A 21,851-nucleotide genomic window follows, 5' to 3' on the forward strand; every position below is an offset into this window, starting at 1 on the left:
GCCACTGCACTCCAGCCTGGGCGACAGAGCGAGACTCCGTCTCAAAAAAAAAAAATAAATAAAATAAAAAATAAAATAAAATAAAAATATCACTGCAAATGGCGAGCCGAGACTGGCCACTGCACTCCAAGCTGGGTGACACAGTGAGACTCTATCTCAAAAAAAAAAAAGAAGAAAGCACTGCAAATTGCAAATGACTATGAATTCATATCTGCAGAAATAATTTCGAACATATGAAATTACTAACTACCGACATGTAAGCTGTGTGTGGCTCTGCAGTGCTACTAACAGTGTCTGAGTGGCTGGCCCGTCTGTCTCTTCTAATTTTTACTATTGTCTTTCAGACAATACTGTATAGACTAGTTTCATTCCTCATATCACGTTTAAACTTGTGTGATAAACAGATGAGGCCAGGTGGGGTAACTCATGCCTGTAATCCCAGTGCTCTGGAATGCTGAGGTGGGAAGATCACTTGAGCCCAGGAGTTTGAGGCTGCAGTGAACTATGACTGCTCTCTAGCTAGGGTGACAGCAAGGCCCCATCTTTAAAAAAAGAAAAACAGATGAGACTCTTTATGCCTGGGTATATATGGAATGTATGTGTGTGTGTATCTGTATCTGTATATACACAACAGAATAAATGGAGGGAGGAGCTGGGAAAAAGGGTAAAAAGTTCATAGCATGCTTTAGTGAAAGGCCAAGTGTCTGAGGAACTAAATACAATTACTTAGAAAGATCAGAAATGTCTCCTTAGAATTAGTTTTATCTTCAAGACCTGAAATCGGGAAATTTTCAGAGAGCAAGAGTGTGAAATTACTTCAGCCAAACTTTGCTCTGACTGAGCCTTAATCCTAAGAACCGAAGGGAAAAAAAAGATTCCACATGTTCAGAAACGATGAAACGGAAGCATTTGGTGAAAGCTCAAAACTTGGGATAGGCCGGGCAAGGTGGCTCATGCCTGTAATCCCAACACTTTGTAAGGCTGAGCAGTGTGTATCACTTGAGCCCAGTAGTTCGAGACCAGCCTGGACAACATGGCGAAACCACGTCTCTACTAAAACTACAAAAATGAGCCGGGTGTTGTGGTGTGTGCCTGTAATCCCAGCTACTTTCGAGGCTGAGATGGGAGGATGGCTTGAACTCGGGAGGCAGAGGTTGCAGTGAGCCAATATCATGCCCCTGCACTCCAGCCTAGGTGACACAATGAGACCCTGTCTTAAACCACAAAAAACATCTCGAAATAATTTAAAGCCTGCACATTCTTCTGAACAAGGGTGCAAAATATTGCCAAAGCAATATTATTACTTAAATTAATGGAGAAAGCATATCTCCTTATATCTTTTTTTTTTTTTTTTTTTGAGATAGAGTCTCGCTCTGTCGCCCAGGCTGGAGTGCCGTGGCCGGATCTCGGCTCACTGCAATCTCTGCCTCCCGGATTCACGCCATTCTCCCCTCAGCCTCCCAAGCAGCTGGGACTACAGGCGCCAGCCACCTCGCCTGGCTAGTTTTTTGTATTTTTAGTAGAGACGGGGTTTCACCGTGTTAGCCAGGATGGTCTCGATCTCCTGACCTCATGATCCACCCACCTCAACCTCCCAAAGTGCTGGGATTACAGGCTTGAGCCACTGTGCCCGGCCATCTCCTTATATTGGCAGAGTTTTGATCTTGTTGTTCATAGAGTATTTATTAGGTTGCTAGCAAGAACCAAGTTTTTTGGCTTGAACTTAAGTCCTTAAATGTTCTCTATCTAACGTGACTGTAGAGCTTTGAAAAATCAGCAAAATGGTGAAACGGGAATTTGTGAATGAAGAAGAAATAGTCCAAATACTCCACTAACTAGAGAATGGGCTCTGAACTATGTATGTTTTCATATTTTATTCTTTTCCCCCCTCATCTTAGGGTCTGCTTCTATTCATATTTTAAAGCTACTTTCTTTTTTTTTTTTTTTGAATTGATATACTTTATTTTTTTCTAGCCATTTTTGAACTTCTTATTTGTATTTATTTATATTTCAATAGGATTTTGGGGAACATGTGGTGTTTGGTTGCATGAATAAGTTATTTAGTGATGATTTCTGGGATTTTGGTGCACCCCCCACCCAAGCAGTGTATAGTGTACCCAATTTGTAGTCTTTTATCCTTCATCCCCCTCCCATCCTTTCCCCTGAGTCCCCAGAGTCCACTGTGTCATTCTTATGCCTTTGTGTCCTCACAGCCTAGCTCCCACTTATGAGTAAGAACATAGGACGTTTGCTTTTTTATTCTTGAGTTACTTCACTTAGAATAATAGTCTCCAATTCCAACCAGGTTGCTGCAAATGCCATTGTTTCATTCTAAAGCTACTTTCTCTAACTTGGGGTCCTGTAGTGGTTAAGAGTGCAAGAGCTGAGCCTGAGTTTAAATCTTGATCCACCACACATTATCTGTGTGATCATAGGCAAATTAAACTTCTCTGTGACTCACTGTTCTTACATGTTAAGTGAGGATAAAAAGAGTTGATACATTTACAGTACTTAGAATAATGCCTAGCACAGTGTCTAAATATTGGTGATTATTATGACTGAAGATGTGCAATTGTGTTTTCTGTACAATATACCCTTTAGGAACCTTGATTCCTTTCTCTGGTTTTCTGAGGAGGGCCTTATTGGAGTGAACATTTCTTTTATTTTTGCCTTTTACTTTTTGAGCCAGGGTCTCACTCTGTCACCCAGGCTGGATTGCAGTGGCATGATCACAGCTCACTGCAGCCTCAAATTCCTGGGATCAAGCGATCCTCCCCACCCAGCCTCCCAAGTAGCTTGGACTACAGGTGCACACCACCACATCCTGCTAATTTTTCTAAAATAAATTTTTATAGAGGCCAGGTTTTGCTATCTTGCCCAGGCTGGTCTTCAACTCCTGGACTTAAACAACCCTCCTGCCTCAGCCTCCCAAAGTCCTAGGATTACAGCATAAGCCACAGCACCAGGCCTTTTTTATTGATTGATTGATTGTTAGAGACAGAGTCAATCTTAGCTCACTGCAGCCTCAAACTCCTGGGCTCAAGCGAGCCCACCTCAGCCTCCCCAGTAGCTGGGATTACAGGTGCTTGCCACAACACCCAGCTGAATTTTATATATATATATTTTTTTGTAGAGACAGGGTCTCCCTTTGTTGTCCAGGTGGATCTTGAGCTCCTGGCTTCAAGTGATCCTCCTGCCTCCACCTCCCAAAGTGTTGAATGCTTCTGATTACTCCACGCCATGGAATGAGTGACTGATTTGATTGGTGGGATGGGAATTGGCAGGCTTCTATTGGGCCATACTACCAGTAGGTGAGGTCACTGCACTCCATCCTAAGCTAGACTCTCTCTGGGATCTGTGTGGGGCTAAGTGGAGTGAGGTGCTCTCCTCTGCCTTTCCCTGGCTTCTCTGCTTGTTACTGGGTGGTTAAGTTGAATTCCAAGGTGTGAGAGAGGAGACCTGCAGCATTTTCCTTTCCAGGTTTACTAGGATAAAGGCTGATTTCTTCACCCCCTTCTGGCTCCTAGCATCTACTCTCAATTAGTTCAAACTCTGAGGGGAGGAAGGGAAATGTATAGCACCCCAAAACCTCAAATATTTGAGGAGAAGTACACACGCAGCGTTAATCTACAGCTTGAATTTGTCTTCCAGAAAAGCTTCATTGTTTTCCGGAAAGATATAAATGTATTGGTCCTCTGAAATTCATTTCAGGGCCATTAATAAAATCACAAATGAATTTTTTTAAGCTGGAGAGAAAAATGACAATTCTCCCTTGGCTATGCATTCTCTGATTTTCGCAAATAAGAACTTTTACATCATTAGTGAAAGGAGAGTGTATGACACCATTCCTGAAGACTGAAACAATCTGGAGAGGGCAGACTTTGTTTTATTTTTATTTCTCCATCTCCCCTTTGGCATGAAAAATCGGTCTGAGAGTTTTTGTTTTTATACCCATTTACCTTTGTTTTGCCTTAAGATTCTGAGATAATCTGGCAGAATATCCTAACCCACTGGGTTCTGCCACAGAGACAACTTCCTTGTTTTCATCTTACTGGCAAAAGAACCTTTTCACATTCAAAGGATACAGAGGACCACACAGAGAGTGATAGACGCCGACAGAATAACTCGTGGAATTCCAACTTTCCGTCCTTCATTCTTGATGTTGACCTTGAGTGTCAGCGCAGCCTGGATCCAGCAGGTCAACGTGCCAAATCCAAAGGTCAAGGAAGTTCCGACGTTATGGATTTCTTCATCATTCGTGAGCTTAGGGATGAATGGATAATGACACATGAAGGCCCATTCAGCAAAGAAGACAGGCAAGTTGAAGGAATATATGAGGGGAAAAGATATGAAAAGAAATATCCCAACAGTGGGATAATAGATCGTAGAAAGATTAGTTCTTTGTTCTATTCTCAAATGGTTTGAACTCTGAGGGGATGAAGGAAATAAACAATAGCCCCAACCCTTAAAAACATTTGTTTAGAAAAAGTAAAAGAAAACAACAGGAGAGTTACAGAAAAAGAAATGTTTCTACAAGCATACACCCCAAACTTTTCCAGGCTAAGAAAATGCGACCAGGGATTTGGACATGGTTTTTGCTTTTGCGTGTGTGTGTGTGTTTCGTTTTTTTTTTTTTTTTTGGGACAGGGTCTTTACTCTGTCTCCCAGGCTGAAATACAGTGGCGTGATCACGGCTCCCTGGCTCAAAGCGATCCTCCCACCTTAGCCTCTGGAGTAGCTGGGACCACAGGTGCACGCCACCATGCCTGGCTAATTTTTTTGTTTTGAAGGAAAATTTGTATTACTTTGTTTTTTATGTACAGAAAACTCAACAGTGTACATTTAACCCAGCTTGGTGGTAAGTTCTTTAGCCTTTGCCTTTTTGAGCTTGGCAATGTGAGCTACAGACTTGGGACCCAGGACATTGCCTCCCCAGCGACAGAGGATCTCATCTCATCGAATCTATTGTTGTAAATGGTCCTGATAGCTTCCACCAGCTTAGCCAAAGCTCCTTTGTCTTCCAAGTTAACCTGAGTGAAGGTGACAGTGGAGCAGGTCTTCCTGTGGACTAGATGTCCCAGTCTTGCCTTCCCCTTGATAGTGCAGTACAAGACCCTCATTTTACAACACAGGGCAGGCAGGAAGACAACTAGCTCGATGGGATCCACATCGTGCGCAGTCACGACCAGCTGAGCCTTTTTGTTCTCCTTCAAGGTGGTGACGGTGTTAACTCCTGCTTGAAGGGCAGGTGGTCTCTTAGTGGGGACGTCCTCTTTGCCAGCAGCTTTCTTCTCAGCCCAGGCCAACAGCCTCTGCTTCTTTTCTTGCTTTGTCTCTGGTCTGTACCTGCGGGCTAGCGAGCGCAGCTGAGTAGCTGGTTGGCGGTCCAGGACCTGGGTGAACTGGTTAATTGCACCAGTTCACCCAGAAAAGGAAACACTTACAGGGGTTAATCACAGCTGCTTATAGAGGATGGCTGTCTGCCGTTGCAGCCTGATATAGCGGGGCAATTTCACAAAGCGAGTGAGGTCACTTTTGGGCTGGATGTCCCATCCAATGCCAAAATTCTTAGGCCTTTTCTCAAACCAGGGATTCACCACTTTCTTGGCCTCCTGCTTCTTCACGGCAGCAGGGGCCGGAGCCACCTTCTTCACTTTGGCCTTCTTTCCTTTCAGCACCTTTGGCAGCGGGAGGAGAGCGCTAATTTTTTATCTTTTTTTTTTTTTTATATAGATGGTGTCTCCCTACATTGCCCAGACTGGTCATGAACTTCTGAGCTCAAGTAATCCCGCCTCGGCCTCCCAAAATGCTGAGATTACAAGCATGAGCCATCAATCCTGGCCAGTATATATTTACTGATGGAGGAGAGCCAATTCTAGGCAAGTCAATATTTAATCGGCACAGACAACTAAAACCCTTTAAGTTCTGTTCTTCACTCTTACAAAACTGGCCCGTCTATGTAATGTGACTAATTCATTGTTTGTTTTTTTTTTGAGATGGAGTGCTCTGTCGCTGGAGTGCAGCAGCACGATTTCGGTTCACTGCAATCTCTGCCTCCCGGATTCAAGTGGTTCTCCTGCCTCAGCCTCCCAAACTGCTGGGATTACAGGCATGAACCACCATGGTGCCTGGCCTAAGTAATTGTTTTTGTTGTTGTTATTGTTTGTTTGTTTGACACAGAGTCTCACTCTGTCACCCAGGCTGGAGTGCAGTAGTGCGATCTCCACTCACTGCAACCTCAGACTCCTGGGTTCAAGCGATTCTCATGTCTCAGCCTCCCAAGTAGCTGGGATTACAGGCATATGCCACCACACCCAGCTAATTTTTGTATTTTAGTAGAAATGGGGTTTTACCACGTTGACCAGGTTGATCTCAAACTCCCAACCTCAGATGATCCACCTGCCTTGGCCTCCCAAAGTGCTGGGATTACAGGCGTGAGACACCACACCCGGCCCTAATTCATTGTTAATGAGAATTTTTTGTTTGTTTTATTTTCCCATAGTAACAAGAAAAACTGTCACCTATGAGCTTTTGCCACATATAGAGACCCACAGTAGGACAACAGTATTTGAAGATTCATACTCAAGGCTTTTATGGAGGACTCCCATTTAGGTTATTGCTGTTGGGGGTTATAGATGGAAACTCCCCAAATCATTACCCACTGACATTTAAAAAATACATCCATCACTTACAACTCTTTTTGTATTTTCATGTGTATATATACATATATACATATGTAAATATACATATTTTTCAGATTATCACCATTAGATCATAATTTTCTTTAGTGAATCATACTTCACCAAGACTATCCACTTCTTCAAAAAAAGAAAAAACAAAGTCTATCCACATCTTCATCAAACCTAGCATATATGTTTGTATACATATATACGTATTTGAGATGGGGTCTTGCTCTGTTGCCCAGGCTAGAGCACAGTGGTATGATAAAAGTTCACTATTATATATTTACATATTTTTAAAAATTTTTCTTCCTTTTCCTTTTCTTCAACATATATTTTTTAATTGCACATATAGGAAAGCAAAATCTATTGTCGAAGATATGGCTTTTAAACCCATTGTGAAAGTATAATTTTTTTGAATTGCTATTGCCTTCAGATGTTTTGTTGTTTGACATTGTTGTTCATAATGGTTGCATCAAATCAATATTACTTTCCTTTTACACTTTTTTCTATTGTTTTTGGCTGTAGGATTTTTACCTCTTTTTTGGAAGAAGCCATGTTTTCTCTCATAGTTCAAAAGATATATTTTCAAAATTATTTAAAATAATGATACCTGAAATCAAATTTTGCTTCTAGAAAATTGGTTTTCCAAGCTATATAAATCTATTCATTTATTATTTTTAATCTTTAAAACAAGATAATATAGTTACATAGTTCAAACTCAAAAAAATTATAATGAGGGATCGATTGAAAAGTCTGTCTCCCATCCCATATACTAGCCACCTGGTTTCTCCATGGGAAACTAATTTGTCATTTCTCATGTATTCTGTTATATTTCAGCAAACGTTCTTCATAAGTAGTGTCAACATTCATGGTGTTGGGTATTTGTGGTTCACCAAAGCCACCCAATCTTGGGGATTTTTCTAGGACTTTCGTAAAGAACAAAATGTGTTCTTAGTAACTCATCAAAGTCCTGGTTGAGAGAAACAATAGTGATTGAGCACTTTACAACATGCCTGTACCCTCAGCACAGGCCGGCAAGTGGGGGAAAGACTCCCACCAAAATTTCAGTTAAAATGCCCCATGCCTTGCCTTACATTTTGGATCGTAACAGGATAAACTCTCAAATATTCTCCTGGTAATCACTGCCTCAGCCAATATATTCTAAGAATGCAGCTTTCTGGTTGCTTAGCTGGATATAGATGGCAGATAGAATAGTTAGAGGAGGCCGGGCGCGGTGGCTCAAGCCTGTAATCCCAGCACTTTGGGAGGCCGAGACGGGCGGATCATGAGGTCAGGAGATCGAGACCATCCTGGCTAACACGGTGAAACCCCGTCTCTACTAAAAAATACAAAAAACTAGCCAGGCGAGGTGGCAGGCATCTGTAGTCCCAGCTACTCGGGAGGCTGAGGCAGGAGAATGGCGTAAACCCGGGAGGCGGAACTTGCAGTGAGCTGAGATCCGGCCACTGCACTCCAGCCCGGGAGACAGAGTGAGACTCCGTCTCAACAAAAAAAAAAAAAAAAAAAAAAAAAAAAAAAAAAAAATTAAAGGAATTGGTGGGATTGCCCATTTACAACTCGCCAAGCAAAAAATACTTATTGGGTTGCTACTATGTGCCAGGGGAAGTCTTTGGGAATGAGTGATCCATTCATTTGGGAATGAATCAGCAGTGCTGAGGGTAGGACAAGAAATGGCCTTAGAAAATCCACTACTATTTTCATTAGGAACATTACTAAATTAACAGTAGAATGCTGAGGGTCTTTAATGCCTATGCCTTTTGGGGTTTCATTCAACAGACAGGGGGAAGAGTGTCAGGATCAGTGTTTGCCCACAAGGAGGAAGTTTCTAGCAGTAGTATAAATAGCGCAGGTTGGAGGTTGGTGGGGAGGGAGGGAAATCAGTCAACCACTATCATAGTACAGAGGTTTCCTTGTCTATTTTACAAATAAAGTCATTCTTGTCAAGAGTTTGGTGATGGTATTGGCAAGGAAAATTATGCTTAAAGGTTGTGACCTTGGGCTTCTGAATTTCTAGGAAGAAGAGTTAGGAGTAGTATATCTTTATACAAGCCATAAGTGTTTTAGAGAAATTCTGGGCTTTCAAACTTGACTTCTGCATACACTTGCTAATCTGAAAGCATGCTTTTATCCAAAAAGGATGTTTGGTGTTTAGTTATAGAAAGGCAATGATCCTATTGGTTTTCTAGAAGGGTACATTAGGATCCAACTTGTTACGAAAAAAGTATAAACCACTTGGAAATCCTCTGTAGAAAATATACAGCTGTTCTAGTAGCTGCTTTTCTCAGTAGCCACACTGTATTTCATAGGCATATTTAACACCCTCGCACTAAATTTAAGAGAACTCAGGAAGACCAGCCTGAGAGATTAGAAAGTCTGAACTCTGGAGAACCTGTGCATATTAGGAACCAATGTTCTTATTTTTTTTTCTTTTTTTGAGTCTGATCTTATTTGTCACTCAAAAAATCTTTTTCCTGACTGGATTCAGACTTAGAAGTAGAAGCTCGCAGAGAGGAAAGTCTGCGTCTCTTCACAATTTGTTCCTTGCGCTTCCCTTTAGCCTCCTTCATTCTCTTGGCCAAAAGTTTAGCATATTCTGCAGCCTCTTCCCTATTTTTCTTAGTACACTGCTTCTTCAGAGCAATACGCTGCCGTTTGTGCTGCAGGACACATGGAGTAACAAGACGCTGAATCTTGGGTGCTTTCGTCCTAGGTTTCTTACTTTCTTTGTTTAAGGGCTTTCTTACAACATACTGGCAGACATCATCTTCTTTAGAGAGATTGAAAAGTTTGCCCGGGCGCAGTGGCTCACGCCTATAATCCCAGCAACTTGGGAGGCCGAGGCGGGCGGATCGCGAGGTCAGGAGATCAAGACCATCCTGGCTAACACGGTGAAACCCCGTCTCTACTAAAAATACAAAAAATTAGCTGGGCGAGGTGGCGGGCGCCTGTAGTCCCAGCTACTCGGGAGGCGGAGGCAGAATTACTGGAACCGGGAGGCAGAGGTTGCAGTGAGCCGAGATCGCGCCACTGCACTCCAGCCTGGGCGACAGAGCGAGACTCTGTCTCAAAAAAGAAAAGAAAGAAAGAAAAGTTTGCGGATTCTGCTAGCTCTTTTAGGCCCCAGGCAACGAGACACCCTAGTATCAGTCCAGGAATAGCCTTCTCTCTTTTTTATACAATAACAAAGTTGAGAACGCTCAGATTGGCATCCACAATGCAACCACGAACTGATTTTCTCTTTCTTTCTCCAGCTTTCCTTGGTCTGTATACAGGAATGTCCCTTAGTAGCAGCTGGGCACGGCTCTGGGTCAAGATACCCTGCTTCATGGGGAAACCTTGTTTGTCATTCCCACCACTAATTCGGACCACATAACCCTTCCATTCTTCACCCAGAGCTTAAGCAGTAACTTCTGTGGCCATAGGCTTCTCATAAAAAGTAGGAATTTTGGCTGGGCGCGGTGGCTCACGCCTGTAATCCCAGCACTTTGGGAGGCCAAGACAGGTAGATCGAGACCATCCTGGCTAACACGGTGAAACCCCGTATCTACTAAAAATACAAAAAAAAAAAAAAAAAAAAATTAGCCGGGCGTGGTGGCGGGCGCCTGTGGTCCCAGCTACGCGGGAGGCTGAGGCAGGAGAATGGCGTGAACCTGGGGGGCAGAGCTTGCAGTGAGCCCAGATCGCGCCACTGCACTAAAGCCTGGGCGACACAGCGAGACTCCGACTCAAACAAACAAACAAACAAACAAACAAACAAACAAAAAGTACAAAGTTTGCGTTCATCTTCCACTTTAATGAGTTTCTGGCAGCCAATGGCTGGGAAGGAGATGTTCAGCTTCATCTTGAAATAGCTGAACGCCTCCGAGGCGCCATGGAAAAGAGTCCTAATTTTTTTTTAAAAAAAAGGTTTGTGCAGAATTATATGGGCCATATGGTGATTATACCTCAATAGCTTTGATAATCTCACAAGTGAAGGTCTTACCAGTGTCAGAGGGAGGTGAAAACGGCCAAATCAAGTACCTGAAAATTACCAAGTAAGGTCATTCCGAAGGAAGCCAGACACAGCGCCACCAATCCACTAATATTCAGCCACGGGTTTAAAACCTTCGGTTTCAGTTGTATGAAGCGCAGAACAGCTACCACAAGGGCTAGGAATAAAGCAAAGTCTTAAAATGAAAGAAATTAAATCACACACCTAGACTGTGAGGCAGAATTCTATTATTATTATTATTTTGCTGCTGCACTATTTTCTTAGGTAAGAGGGAGAATTCTAAAGCCACAATGTGCAAAATTTAACTTTTCACCACAGTACATTTTACATCTCTGAATGATCCACAATTTTTCAGAGAAACTTTCCATGCAATGCTTATGATTATTTAGATATTTTATTACACCCAATCTGGGGAAAGCAGAGAGGCAGAGAGGACTGGAGGCAGCAGGGCTGTATGTTACTTAGGTGAGGCAAGGATGATAGGACTATGAATGGTGGTGTTCTCAGAGTTTTCAAAAACAAGATCAGCACAGGACAGACTGGCTTAGGAGAGCACTGCAGAGGCTTGGCACACGACATATAAGATGGGAAAGACAGACCGACTCAGTCATTCTTTAGCTTAGAACACAGTGTGAAAAATAATGATAGGGTAGGAACATAATGGGAAGAAGACAAGGTTACCACATCTAGACAAAACTACTGGTGCTAGTGCCGTAAACCATTCCTGGGGAGAGGAAGAAAGATAATGGAAAGTGTACAAATTCCTTTATTACTGGTTTTACTCTCACTTCCCTTTGATTCTACTTGAAGGTGTTCACTGTCAAACAACAAAGATAGTTAACTTAAATTAGAGAAATTACAATATTCACACATATGAAACCTGTATTTGAACACAGCAGATTGGGAGATTTGGTATGTACTGAAAATGGTACCTAGTATATCAAGAAAACTTAATTCCTGAAAATAATATTAATTACTCATTTTAAAAGTCCACTCTATCTTTTGAAGCAAATTGGTATCGGAGAATTTGAAGAGAGAATGAGGGAAGTTACTTAGATTTCAAATCTGACTTCTAATAGTAACCTCCGGATAGTCCATACTCAAGGCCCTAATCTAAGGATGCCCATTTTTTTTTGCCTAGTGCAGAGATATTTTCATATTTATACAAAGAGTTGGCAGAGGTTAGTCAATAAATGATGAAAAATCACTTTCAATTAATGTAAATTATATCTACATGTAAGGAAACAAACTTACTACTAAGATAATTTATTTTGACATTAAGGTTCAGCAGGAAAGACAATTAGAAATTCAAGAATTACCTTATTTATACAGCAATTAAGTTGGTAATTATTTGCTAAAGGTTTTTCTTTGATTACAGGCCATTATTAGTAGTCATTAATAAAGAAAATCTATCCATAAATTTGCATTTCCCAAGTATATTAAATTTCATAGTGTAACCCTATGGCTTTAAGCTTGATAAGTTGACTTTTAGTTCTAAGTACTTCTGATCAAAGAGTGGTATAAAACTTGATTAATATTTGGATTTTAGAAACAAAATAGAGATAAATCATGATTTATAAAAATCTCAAATTGTTCAGCCTTGATATATATTTTAGTATATGCTTCAGCTAGTATCCACTGTTGATCGGAAAATTAATACATTATACCTGGGTTAACAATAGTTTCTCAAACTATTGGTTTGAGGGACCTAGGTAGGAATTATATCTGAAGTCTTTAACAATGACAAGAACTATCCTAGAGGATGAAAAATAGGCACAATGTCTTATTAATTTTAGGATAAGAACAGGAGGAGGAAGCAGGGGAGAGGAGTAATTCAACACACAGCACTCCATCACAAAGTGGTCATCAGCTAAAGAAGTCATTAGATTAAGCCTAGAGAGCTCAACACAGGCACCATAGGATATCCTTCTAATGAGTTGTGTATGGCTGTTAGGACATAATAACAAGACACTAAGACAGCACACTTAATTTTTGTTTTCTTTTTTTTGAGACAGAGTCTGACTCTGTCACCTAGGCTGGAATGCAGTGGCATGATCTCAGCTCACTGCAACCTCTGCCTCCTGGGTTCAAGCAATTCTCCTGCCTCAGCCTTCCAAGTAGCTGGGACTACAGGCCCATGCCACCATGCCCAGCTAATTTTTATATCTTTAGCAGAGACAGGGTTTCACCATATTGGTCAGGTTGGTCTTGAACTCCTGACCTCAGGTGATCTGACCGCCTCGGCCTCCCAAGTTGCTGGGATTATAGGCATGAGCCTATAATATAGATGGAGTCTCTCTCTGTTGCCAGGCTGGAGTGCAGTGGTGCAATCTTGGCTCACTGCAACCTCCTCCTCCTGGGTTCAAGCGATTCTCCTCCCTCAGCCTCCTGAGCAGCTGGGACTACAGGCGCACACCACCACGCCCAGATAATGTTTTTGTATTTTCAGTAGAGATGGGATTTCACCATGTTGGCCAGGATGGTCTCTATCTACTGACCTTGTGATCTGCCTGCTTCGGCCTCCCAAAGTGCGGGGATTACAGGTGTAAGCCACCGCGCCTGGCTAGCTAATTTTTTTTTTTTTTAACGACCACTGCAAACTCTCTCTGGCCATTTTGTGGGATAGGATGGTGCTGGAACTTGACCTAAGCCCTAAACCCAGTTCCTGAAATGGGTCTTCATGTTGACCCACCCAGCCAAACAGTTTGTTCCTTTATGCCCAGGGGAACAGAGTTGATGGCCGCTCTCTTCATTATCTATTTCTTTTTTTTTTTTGAGACAGAGTCTTGCTCTGTCGCCCAGGCTGGAGTGCAGTGGCCGGATCTCAGCTCACTGCAACCTCCGCCTCCCGGGTTCACGCCATTCTCCCGCCTCAGCCTCCTGAGTAGCTGGGACCACAGGCGCCCGCCACCTCGCCCGGCTAATTTTTTGTATTTTTAGTAGAGACGGGGTTTCACCGTGTTAGCCAGGATGGTCTCGATCTCCTGACCTCGTGATCCGCCCGTCTCGGCCTCCCAAAGTGCTGGGATTACAGGCTTGAGCCACCGCGCCCGGCGTTCATTATCTATTTCTGTCCAGTAAACACAGGACGTGCAACATCTCCTGGTCCCTGCGTTGCTAGCTGTCCTATTTGTAATATGAATGGTAAGTCATCTTATCATGAACAAATGATGAAATTCAGCAGGAAACAGAAACCAATTTGAAGACAGGGATTTAACCCAACACTCCTAACTTCCAGAATTGCATTCTAAACACCACACTTTGCCCTTTTTTACCTCTTGACTCCATTATTAATCAGATCAGGGGAGGCAAGCTTTCCTTTTAAAATAGATTCTAGCTGAATTTTTAGAACGATTGATCTAATAAAGATTTTGCCTCATAACAGTTTTACTAACACTTAGGTATGAATGGAGGCAGATTTGGACTGTTATGAAGTCCATTTTCAACCAAGTCCATTTTCAACAAAGCCTGCCCTTGTTAGACTTCAGACTATTATTTTAGTCTACATGACTGACTTTAAGAAATAACCCACACCGCCTATCAGTCACTGCTTTTCAGCAGCCGTATAGATTATAATTTACAATCTAAAACTGAGTCAATGTAGCATGTATTAAAATTAGCAAAGATATTTTATCTTTTTTGGCAGACTAATCAAAGTACCTTCTTGAAAAAGACTTACGGGCCATTTCAAAGCCATCTTTATATATGCTAGCTTTTACCACATTCACGTTCTGATCAATAGATACATTTTTTGTTTCATTAAAAGTTTTAGATTTCACTAACAGTTTCAGAAAAGATTTTAAAAACTCATCCTTCCGTGGTTTTTGGTATTTAGAACGGTCCTTTGCTATACAGAGGTGTCCCCTACTTAATTTTCCTGTCTATTTTTAAAAGAGTGCAAATCAAATAATGGCTGATTTTTCTAACTACATTTTAAATTCTGAGTCTGACTGGGTTTTTAAAGTTCAAAACTCAAAATAACGTCTCTTCCTTGCAGATCTAAACTGGTACCTAGCCAAATTTTTGTTTTGTTTTGTTTTGTTTTATCTTTATGCATGAATAATTCCTATTTATGACTGCAGTAGAACACAACCGTCAATATGTTTTGCCTGAAGGGAGAGTGGCTGCTATTAGGTGATTGAAATCATTCAGTTATTAGCTTTATCCTCACAACCTCCCCAGGGCAGGAAATCATATTCCTTTGAAGAAATTTGTCTTAGGTCTTTTTCTCTCTCACCCCGTGGAAAGAAATGCAGTTTCAAGACAAAGAGCATAACTAATTCTCTAAAGAAAATAATTGAGCATTCAATCTTTGATTCGTCTGCCAAAAAAGATAAAATATCTTTGCTAATTTTAATACATGCTACATTGACTCAGTTTTAGATTGTAAATTATAATCTATACGGCTGCTGAAAAGCAGTGACTGATAGGCGGTGTGGGTTATTTCTTAAAGTCAGTTATGTAGACTAAAATAACAGTCTGAAGTCTAACAAGGGCAGGCCTGGGGAGATGAAGGTATCCGCAGTTTAGAGGAGGAATCATTAGTAAACTGATTCTTTTTCACTCTCAGAGTTGGTAAATAAATACTTGTTGGTTTGCTTCCATTGAACACTAATCTTAATCAATTTTATGTCTACCAGATGGTACTAAAAATGATGAACGATAATACAGAATAAACACTGGATGTTGTAATACCTTAGAGCAAGAGCTAGCAAAAGCTTAATTGCTTCTTGGTGGAGCAGGAAGGACTGGAGAATAAGATGATGACAAACGTCATCTGGAAGAGGGGATCTTGCTTTCATTGCTTTGTTTTTGGAAATGCTTCTGTAATTAGTCAATTATAAGCCTTATAACTGGATAAACTTGTGAGTGATACAAACTGGATTTTTAAAAATTATACACTTAAAGACTACTGGGAAATATCAATTTGTCTTAAGCATACAAAGGAAACAATATGTGGCTTCCAATGTGCTCACTGGTTTGTTTAAAGCCCAGTGGAGGACAGACAGCTGGTGACAGCTTTTTTATATTCCAGACTTGAGTATCACGCTTAAATGAGGTAGTATTTGCAAAGCGCTTTGCATTGTTCCTGGAATAGAAATGATGGCTATTAATTATTGTTGCTGCCCCCTGTGGGATGATCACACGAATAGATGGCAGCCTGCAAGCCTACGTGCTATGATGGCAGAGGGGCCAGGAAAGGTCCCTGACCCTGCCATTCAAGGTTCACTCTTGGGACTTTGTGCTCTGTTAAATGCGAATGTTCCTTAGCAGCTATTTATGTCTTGGGATGAATAAGTTTATTAGGTCTTTTCAGAAGAATGGTGTCAAGAGTAGAAAAAAGGAGCGCATATAAAGGTCCTGGCAGCTCTGAGGCTGAAAGCAGGGACAACCAAACCTGACTGCCCAGGACTGGCCCTGGTGCCCACGGGTGCACCAGATGCTGCAGGTGCCATCCATCTTGATACCTGTAAATATCTAGGATGTGAAAGTCCTGACTGCCAGGGGCATAAAGAGGAGAGCTTTTTTAAAGACTCAGCAACCCCAGCATCAGGGTATATTTAACTTTCTCCTTAGTGGTAGTATAGCAGCCCATGCCTTCCAGATGCTTCCTGCTTTGGCAAATGGGATACGCTTTGGGGAAGGCTGGGAAGGGCTTTGATGGAAAGGTGGTTAGCTCTAGGGAAGAAGCTTGTTAACTGTACAGAAGCTCCCCAGTGTACTTCTTTTTGAAGCTTACAGATTCAAGAGAGGCCTGATGGGCCTGATGGGAAACATTCTCCATGTTTCTCATGTTCTGGGCTTTCTGAACCAACTAGTTTCTGCCTGTGTTGCATGTTGGACCACCCATCTCCCTTGATTTTCCACTGACTTCTAAAGATCTTCCCATTCTTATAGCAAACATTAAAAAAGAACACATTAAGAATGAGTAGGAATTTTGGGGAGGAGGTGAAATAACAGGTTACTTCTTTGGGGGACATGTCCCATAAAGGTTGAATATTCCCTCAGTAATACTACTACCTTTTACTTGGAGTGAAAGTTTCACCATCAAAATAACTACTTCCAGAACACCATTGTGGGAAGGGTGGGCTGTCTCTGGTCCTTCCTAACAGCATGCTGACAGTGACAGCTAGTTGACTCTTGGAGAGACACTGGGAAAGCCTGGCATTGAGGAGATGGTATACAAGGTAGATGTGAAAAAGGATAGAGTGCATGGCTGGTTCCCACCACCTCCGGAGGACTATGCAGGGTCGTGGATGCACTCACAGAGGGACAGAATATTACATGAGGGTCTTGGACCCCAAGGAAAAAGTGAGGAACTGGGGCTAGATATGAGTACCAAAGGTTTCTTCTTCTTCTTCTTTTTAAGCCTACTTCTCCATTTGCCAGCTTACTATGTCTACAGGCACAGGAGAGAGTGTAATCCTAATGCTAATGTTGACCTTTAGGTTTAAAGACAGTATCTACACACATCAACAAATATCACAAAGCCCATGCATTTTTTTCATCTTTGCTAGCGACGGAATAAATAAAGCATTCTTTTCAAAGCAAACGTATTATACAATATTACATTCTCATGCAGGATTTTATACCATGAAATATTTTATGCAGCAAAATAAATCAAGTCAAGAGTATCTGAATGATAAAAATGGTAAAGGGAAGAGAAAATGTAAGGACAGCTGGGTGAACATAAATGGATGTATGAGAGAAAAAGACCTTTAAGACAAAGAGCTGGCTTCAGCATACTGACGTGATATGATAATAAATGATCAACTAAGCCCCCTATTGTTTCGATAAGGGTTTGGGAGAATTTCAAATAAAAAATAAATGTACCGGCCGGGCGCGGTGGCTCAAGCCTGTAATCCCAGCACTTTGGGAGGCCGAGACGGGTGGATCACGAGGTCAGGAGATCGAGACCATCCTGGCTAATACGGTGAAACCCCCGTCTCTACTAAAAAATACAAAAAACTGGCCGGGCGAGGTGGTGGGCGCCTGTAGTCCCAGCTACTTGGGAGGCTGAGGCAGGAGAATGGCGTAAACCCAGGAGGCGGAGCTTGCAGTGAGCTGAGATCCGGCCACGGCACTCCAGCCTGGAGGACAGAGCCAGAGTCCATCTCTAAATAAATAAATAAATAAATAAATAAATGTACCAAAGGACATAAAGCATTCTTTACACTCTTCTTACCTAGGAAGGCTGCCATGTTCATAACTTGACTAAACACACAGCTTGCAGGAGGATCATCACCTGCAATGCTTGAAAAAGATGAAATGTTTTATAGTTACTATATCAAAATCTGTGATCCTCCTAACTTTTCCTATGGTCCCACAGAACAGAAGAGAATTGCTGGGTTACCTTATATATGGTGCATGCTTCACACCAGGTTTCCTGGATAACAAAAAAAAAAAAACACAGAAGCTCAGGTTAAAGCACTGTCATTTGTGCAGTTTAACCTTCCCAGTGGGAAAGTTTTTGCTAAATCTATTGATGAACAATGAAATACCCACAGATAAACTTTACCTTTCAGCTGAATTTAATGGTAAAATTTTGTCATCTTCCACAGCTATGAAGTATCTATCAAAAAAGAATAAGTTTATAGAACAAAGAAATTGAAAAAAAGAATCATTTGTTTCCCGGTTTTATTAAACTAACTGCACTAATTCATATTAACTTTTTCTAACTGAGAAATGCTCTTTTACAATTCTTTACCCATAGCTCATCTAGTTCTTTGAAGCTCAAATGTCATTATTAGTAATATTTCCTTAATTTTCAAAACATCCCCCAAATTAATGACCATGCCTATAAACTGGAAACTAGAAAACAAGGAAACAGCCCTTATAACTTTGAGCAAACTAAAATTAGGGTTCAGTTTCTAACTTCTCAGGAATATGTGTCCTACCTTTCCTAACAAACTTTAAGGAACTAAAATAATTTTCTTAAGGTGAATATTACCTAAAATAAGCAAGCGTGGGAACATTTTGTGGTAAGCCAGGACTTCTGATATAATGATATTCATTTTATAAACATATCAGACCCAGTCATGAATAACTTGACTATGAACTGGACTACAGATGGAATCCACGGCATATTAGCATCAAATTCGAAAATCTTGTAAATAATTAATTCAAATAACCAGTTTACAAAATGTTCATCACAACAAGAACACATGAACACAAAATAAACTTGTATTCTTCACCACCTGCTTTGCATAATTATTACTCACTCTTGTTACTTACTTTGGTTAACAGAAAATGGGAAAGAAATGAGGACTTTAGCAAGGTTGAATTAGTAAAATATATTATTTTAAAGTATTTATAAATACAGTCATATAGATATGCCATCTACTATTTTTTTCAGGGCGGGGACAGAGTCTTGCTCTGTTGCCCAGTCTGGAGTGCAGTGGCACGATCTCAGCTCACTGCAATCTCTGCCTCCAGGGTTCAAGTGATTCTCGTCTCCTGAGTAACTGGGATTACAGGCATGCGCCACCATGCCTGGCTAATTTCTGTATTTTCAGTAGACACAGGGTTTCACCATGTTGGCCAAGCTGGTCTCAAACTCCTGACCTCAAGTGATCTGCCCGCCTTGGCCTCCCAAAGTGCTGGGATTACAGGCATGAGCCACTGTGGCTGGCCACCATATACTATTAAGGTTTACATTTTTATCTACATTGCACCTGAATCCTTAAATAATTAAATGAGCATCTACTCACACTATCCACAATCCAGCGGAAGTAAACAAAGTAAATACAAGAGGTAGGAACATCCATACGCTGCATTTCTTCCCATCCATGCCTGTACCACTGAAATAAAATAAACATGTATTAATAATTAAGGCAAAACATTTACTTCACTCTTTCAAGATACAAAGTTTAGTCTAACTGAAAAAAGAGTGTACTTTATGAAACCATGATTCAAATTGGTATCATCATTCCCACCTACTCATGTGGAAATCCCTGAAACAGTTAACATGGATGATTGTTATCTAGCTTAAATATTCCAGAGTTTTAGTTGAGAACTAATAGAAGATTTATTTTTAATTTTTTTTTTTTAATAGATGGGGTCTAGCTATGTTGCCCAAGCAGGTCTTGAACTCCTGGCACCAAGTGATCCTCCTACCTTGGCCTTCCAAAGACTCACAGGCATGAGCCTCAGTGCCTGGCCAGAAAATTTTTCATAAAAACATTTATCCTTGTATAGGTATTGCTACATTTAAGAAAAGACAAAAGAGTTTGGGTTAGGTTAGGACTTTCACTAGAAGAGCTAAGTACCAAAGGTATACTTCAACCTACTTTTAGTGCTAATATTAACATTTATGTATTTATGGATCTGACATGTACATAAATCTATAGGCTGGCAGACAAAGGTGTTAAAAACAAATGGTTACTAAATAAATTAGCACTTATCAGAAGGAAATGACAAATGCTTTGCAAATCTGAACTTTTCTCATGACATGTTACTGAGCAGCAATCTCAGGAGACTAAAGATGAATGCTCTGTAAAACAATGCATTGTGTATAACTTTAAATTAGTGCTAATAAACACAATGAAAAAATACATATGTCTGGCGTTTTGGATGTTACAAAAATATATAAATAAAAAATCCCCCCCCACACAAATGAAGTGAAAACTAGAAGCTCCAGAAGTGTCTATGAAAAATTATCAGTATTAAACATAAAGAAATAACTATCATTTTATGTCTTACCTGCCAGACAAAATCTATCTGAGACACTGGATGCCAACATAATCCTTATGGCAAAAACACCTGTTCTGAGAAAATTAAGTGCCCTAGTAACCTACACTGGGGACCTGACAATCAGAAGAATAATGTGATTAAATGGCACCTCTAGGGAGATATCAATGCTCTTTACTTTGAGTTTTACAATTAAAACAAGTTTTTCACAATTTTTTACAATTTTTTTACAATTTTTTTTTACAAGTTTTTGTAGTTAAAGCAAGTTTGTTTACTGGGTTTGAACCAGCACTGCCCGATTTGTGAATACTTCCAAGACAACTGCTTTCACATGCTGGGACTCTCTGGATCCTCCAAGTGTTGAGACAAGAGAGGGAACATGATGGTCACTTCAGGATGGCAAAACAATCCCTTCTGCAACATCTCAGGAGGTCTCAGTTCCCTGAACTGGTCTACCTGATTACGTAGATCTTTCGGACTAGGAGATAGACACTGGGCCTAATAAAGTGTCTTTCAACAGTGTGCCTTAGTCTAAACACATATCTGGGCAATGGTGTTAAATAAATTACAGAATCTAGGAGTTGAAAGACATTAGAGCCACTTTCAATAATTTAATTTGCAACAAATCTAATCCAATACAATCCAACTCAAAATTATGGACACCCTACCTGTGCCAGGTACTATACCAGGTGGTGGAAATACTGAGGCGAGGTCTAATAAATACGACTATTTATACGTAACATTCTATGCAATATTGATATAAAAATCTATTGTATGTGCAGGCAATCTAATATAAAAAATATAATCTAATATAAAAAACTATTGTATGAATTAGTGGTCCATGGCTTTCTAGTTTATATAATATGGAAGAAGAGTGAACATTTTAAGCATACACAACATTGCTAGTCAGTCTCTATTCATTTATTTATGTCCAAAAAGTTGTGGGCTCATAATAAAGCTCTCCATTATGCTAACAAAAATAATTCCATAAGTAGTCAAATGTAGAGGGAGCACAGAAAATAGGAGTGATGGTTGAGTATGTAAACCAATTATTCTAGGTCTGTCACTGAAATAGGGCCCACTAATAGGATGAGTACAGCCAAGATGCTTAGGAGATCTGGTTCCCAACCTCGGCTTTCCCAATAACTGACTAATCGGGTCTGGGTCGTTACTTAAATCTGTAACACCATTTTCTTATGGTTTTACAGAATCTAGGAGCTGAAATGTCTTTCAACTCCTAGATTGTGAGATTCAACTAAATGAACACTATTGAATGCAAAGAGAGGGAGAAGGACATCAAGGACAGAGTGGCAGTACCTTGGAGGTTAAGCCAAGTCTGGTATTTTATACCTTTGCAAAAACAGAATGATCCAATGTACTCAAAATTATCAGCCCCAGAGAAAATGTTAACTATCGTTACAACAGATTGGTGAAAAATCAGAATGACAACTTATTAATGTACAATG

General features: G+C 40.7%; 1 protein-coding gene and 1 pseudogene across 2 annotated transcripts in view; both read right to left on the reverse strand.

The window, feature by feature from the left end:
* The window catches only part of TMEM150C (transmembrane protein 150C), a 23,097-nt gene extending 3,604 nt beyond the window's left edge, over positions 1-19,493 (reverse strand). Inside the window, exons 1-6 of the mRNA XM_011941764.1 lie at positions 19,407-19,493; positions 18,215-18,268; positions 18,050-18,082; positions 17,882-17,949; positions 10,725-10,852; positions 4,086-4,263 (exon numbers count right to left, since the gene is read on the reverse strand). Coding sequence (XP_011797154.1) covers positions 4,086-4,263; positions 10,725-10,852; positions 17,882-17,949; positions 18,050-18,082; positions 18,215-18,268; positions 19,407-19,486 — 541 coding nt within the window. The 5' untranslated portion in view covers positions 19,487-19,493. The remainder of the gene's footprint in view (positions 1-4,085; positions 4,264-10,724; positions 10,853-17,881; positions 17,950-18,049; positions 18,083-18,214; positions 18,269-19,406) is intronic.
* On the reverse strand, positions 9,139-10,545 carry LOC105511597 (annotated as a pseudogene). The gene is made up of 3 exons (XR_001001735.1): positions 10,473-10,545; positions 9,801-10,153; positions 9,139-9,495 (listed from the first exon to the last, which is right to left on the reverse strand). The product of XR_001001735.1 is annotated as a 40S ribosomal protein S6-like (transcript).
* Positions 19,494-21,851: the final 2,358 nt, after the last annotated feature.

Source organism: Colobus angolensis, unplaced genomic scaffold (genome assembly GCF_000951035.1).
Source record: "Colobus angolensis palliatus isolate OR3802 unplaced genomic scaffold, Cang.pa_1.0 Scaffold200, whole genome shotgun sequence".
In the NCBI taxonomy this organism is placed as follows: domain Eukaryota; kingdom Metazoa; phylum Chordata; class Mammalia; order Primates; family Cercopithecidae; genus Colobus; species Colobus angolensis.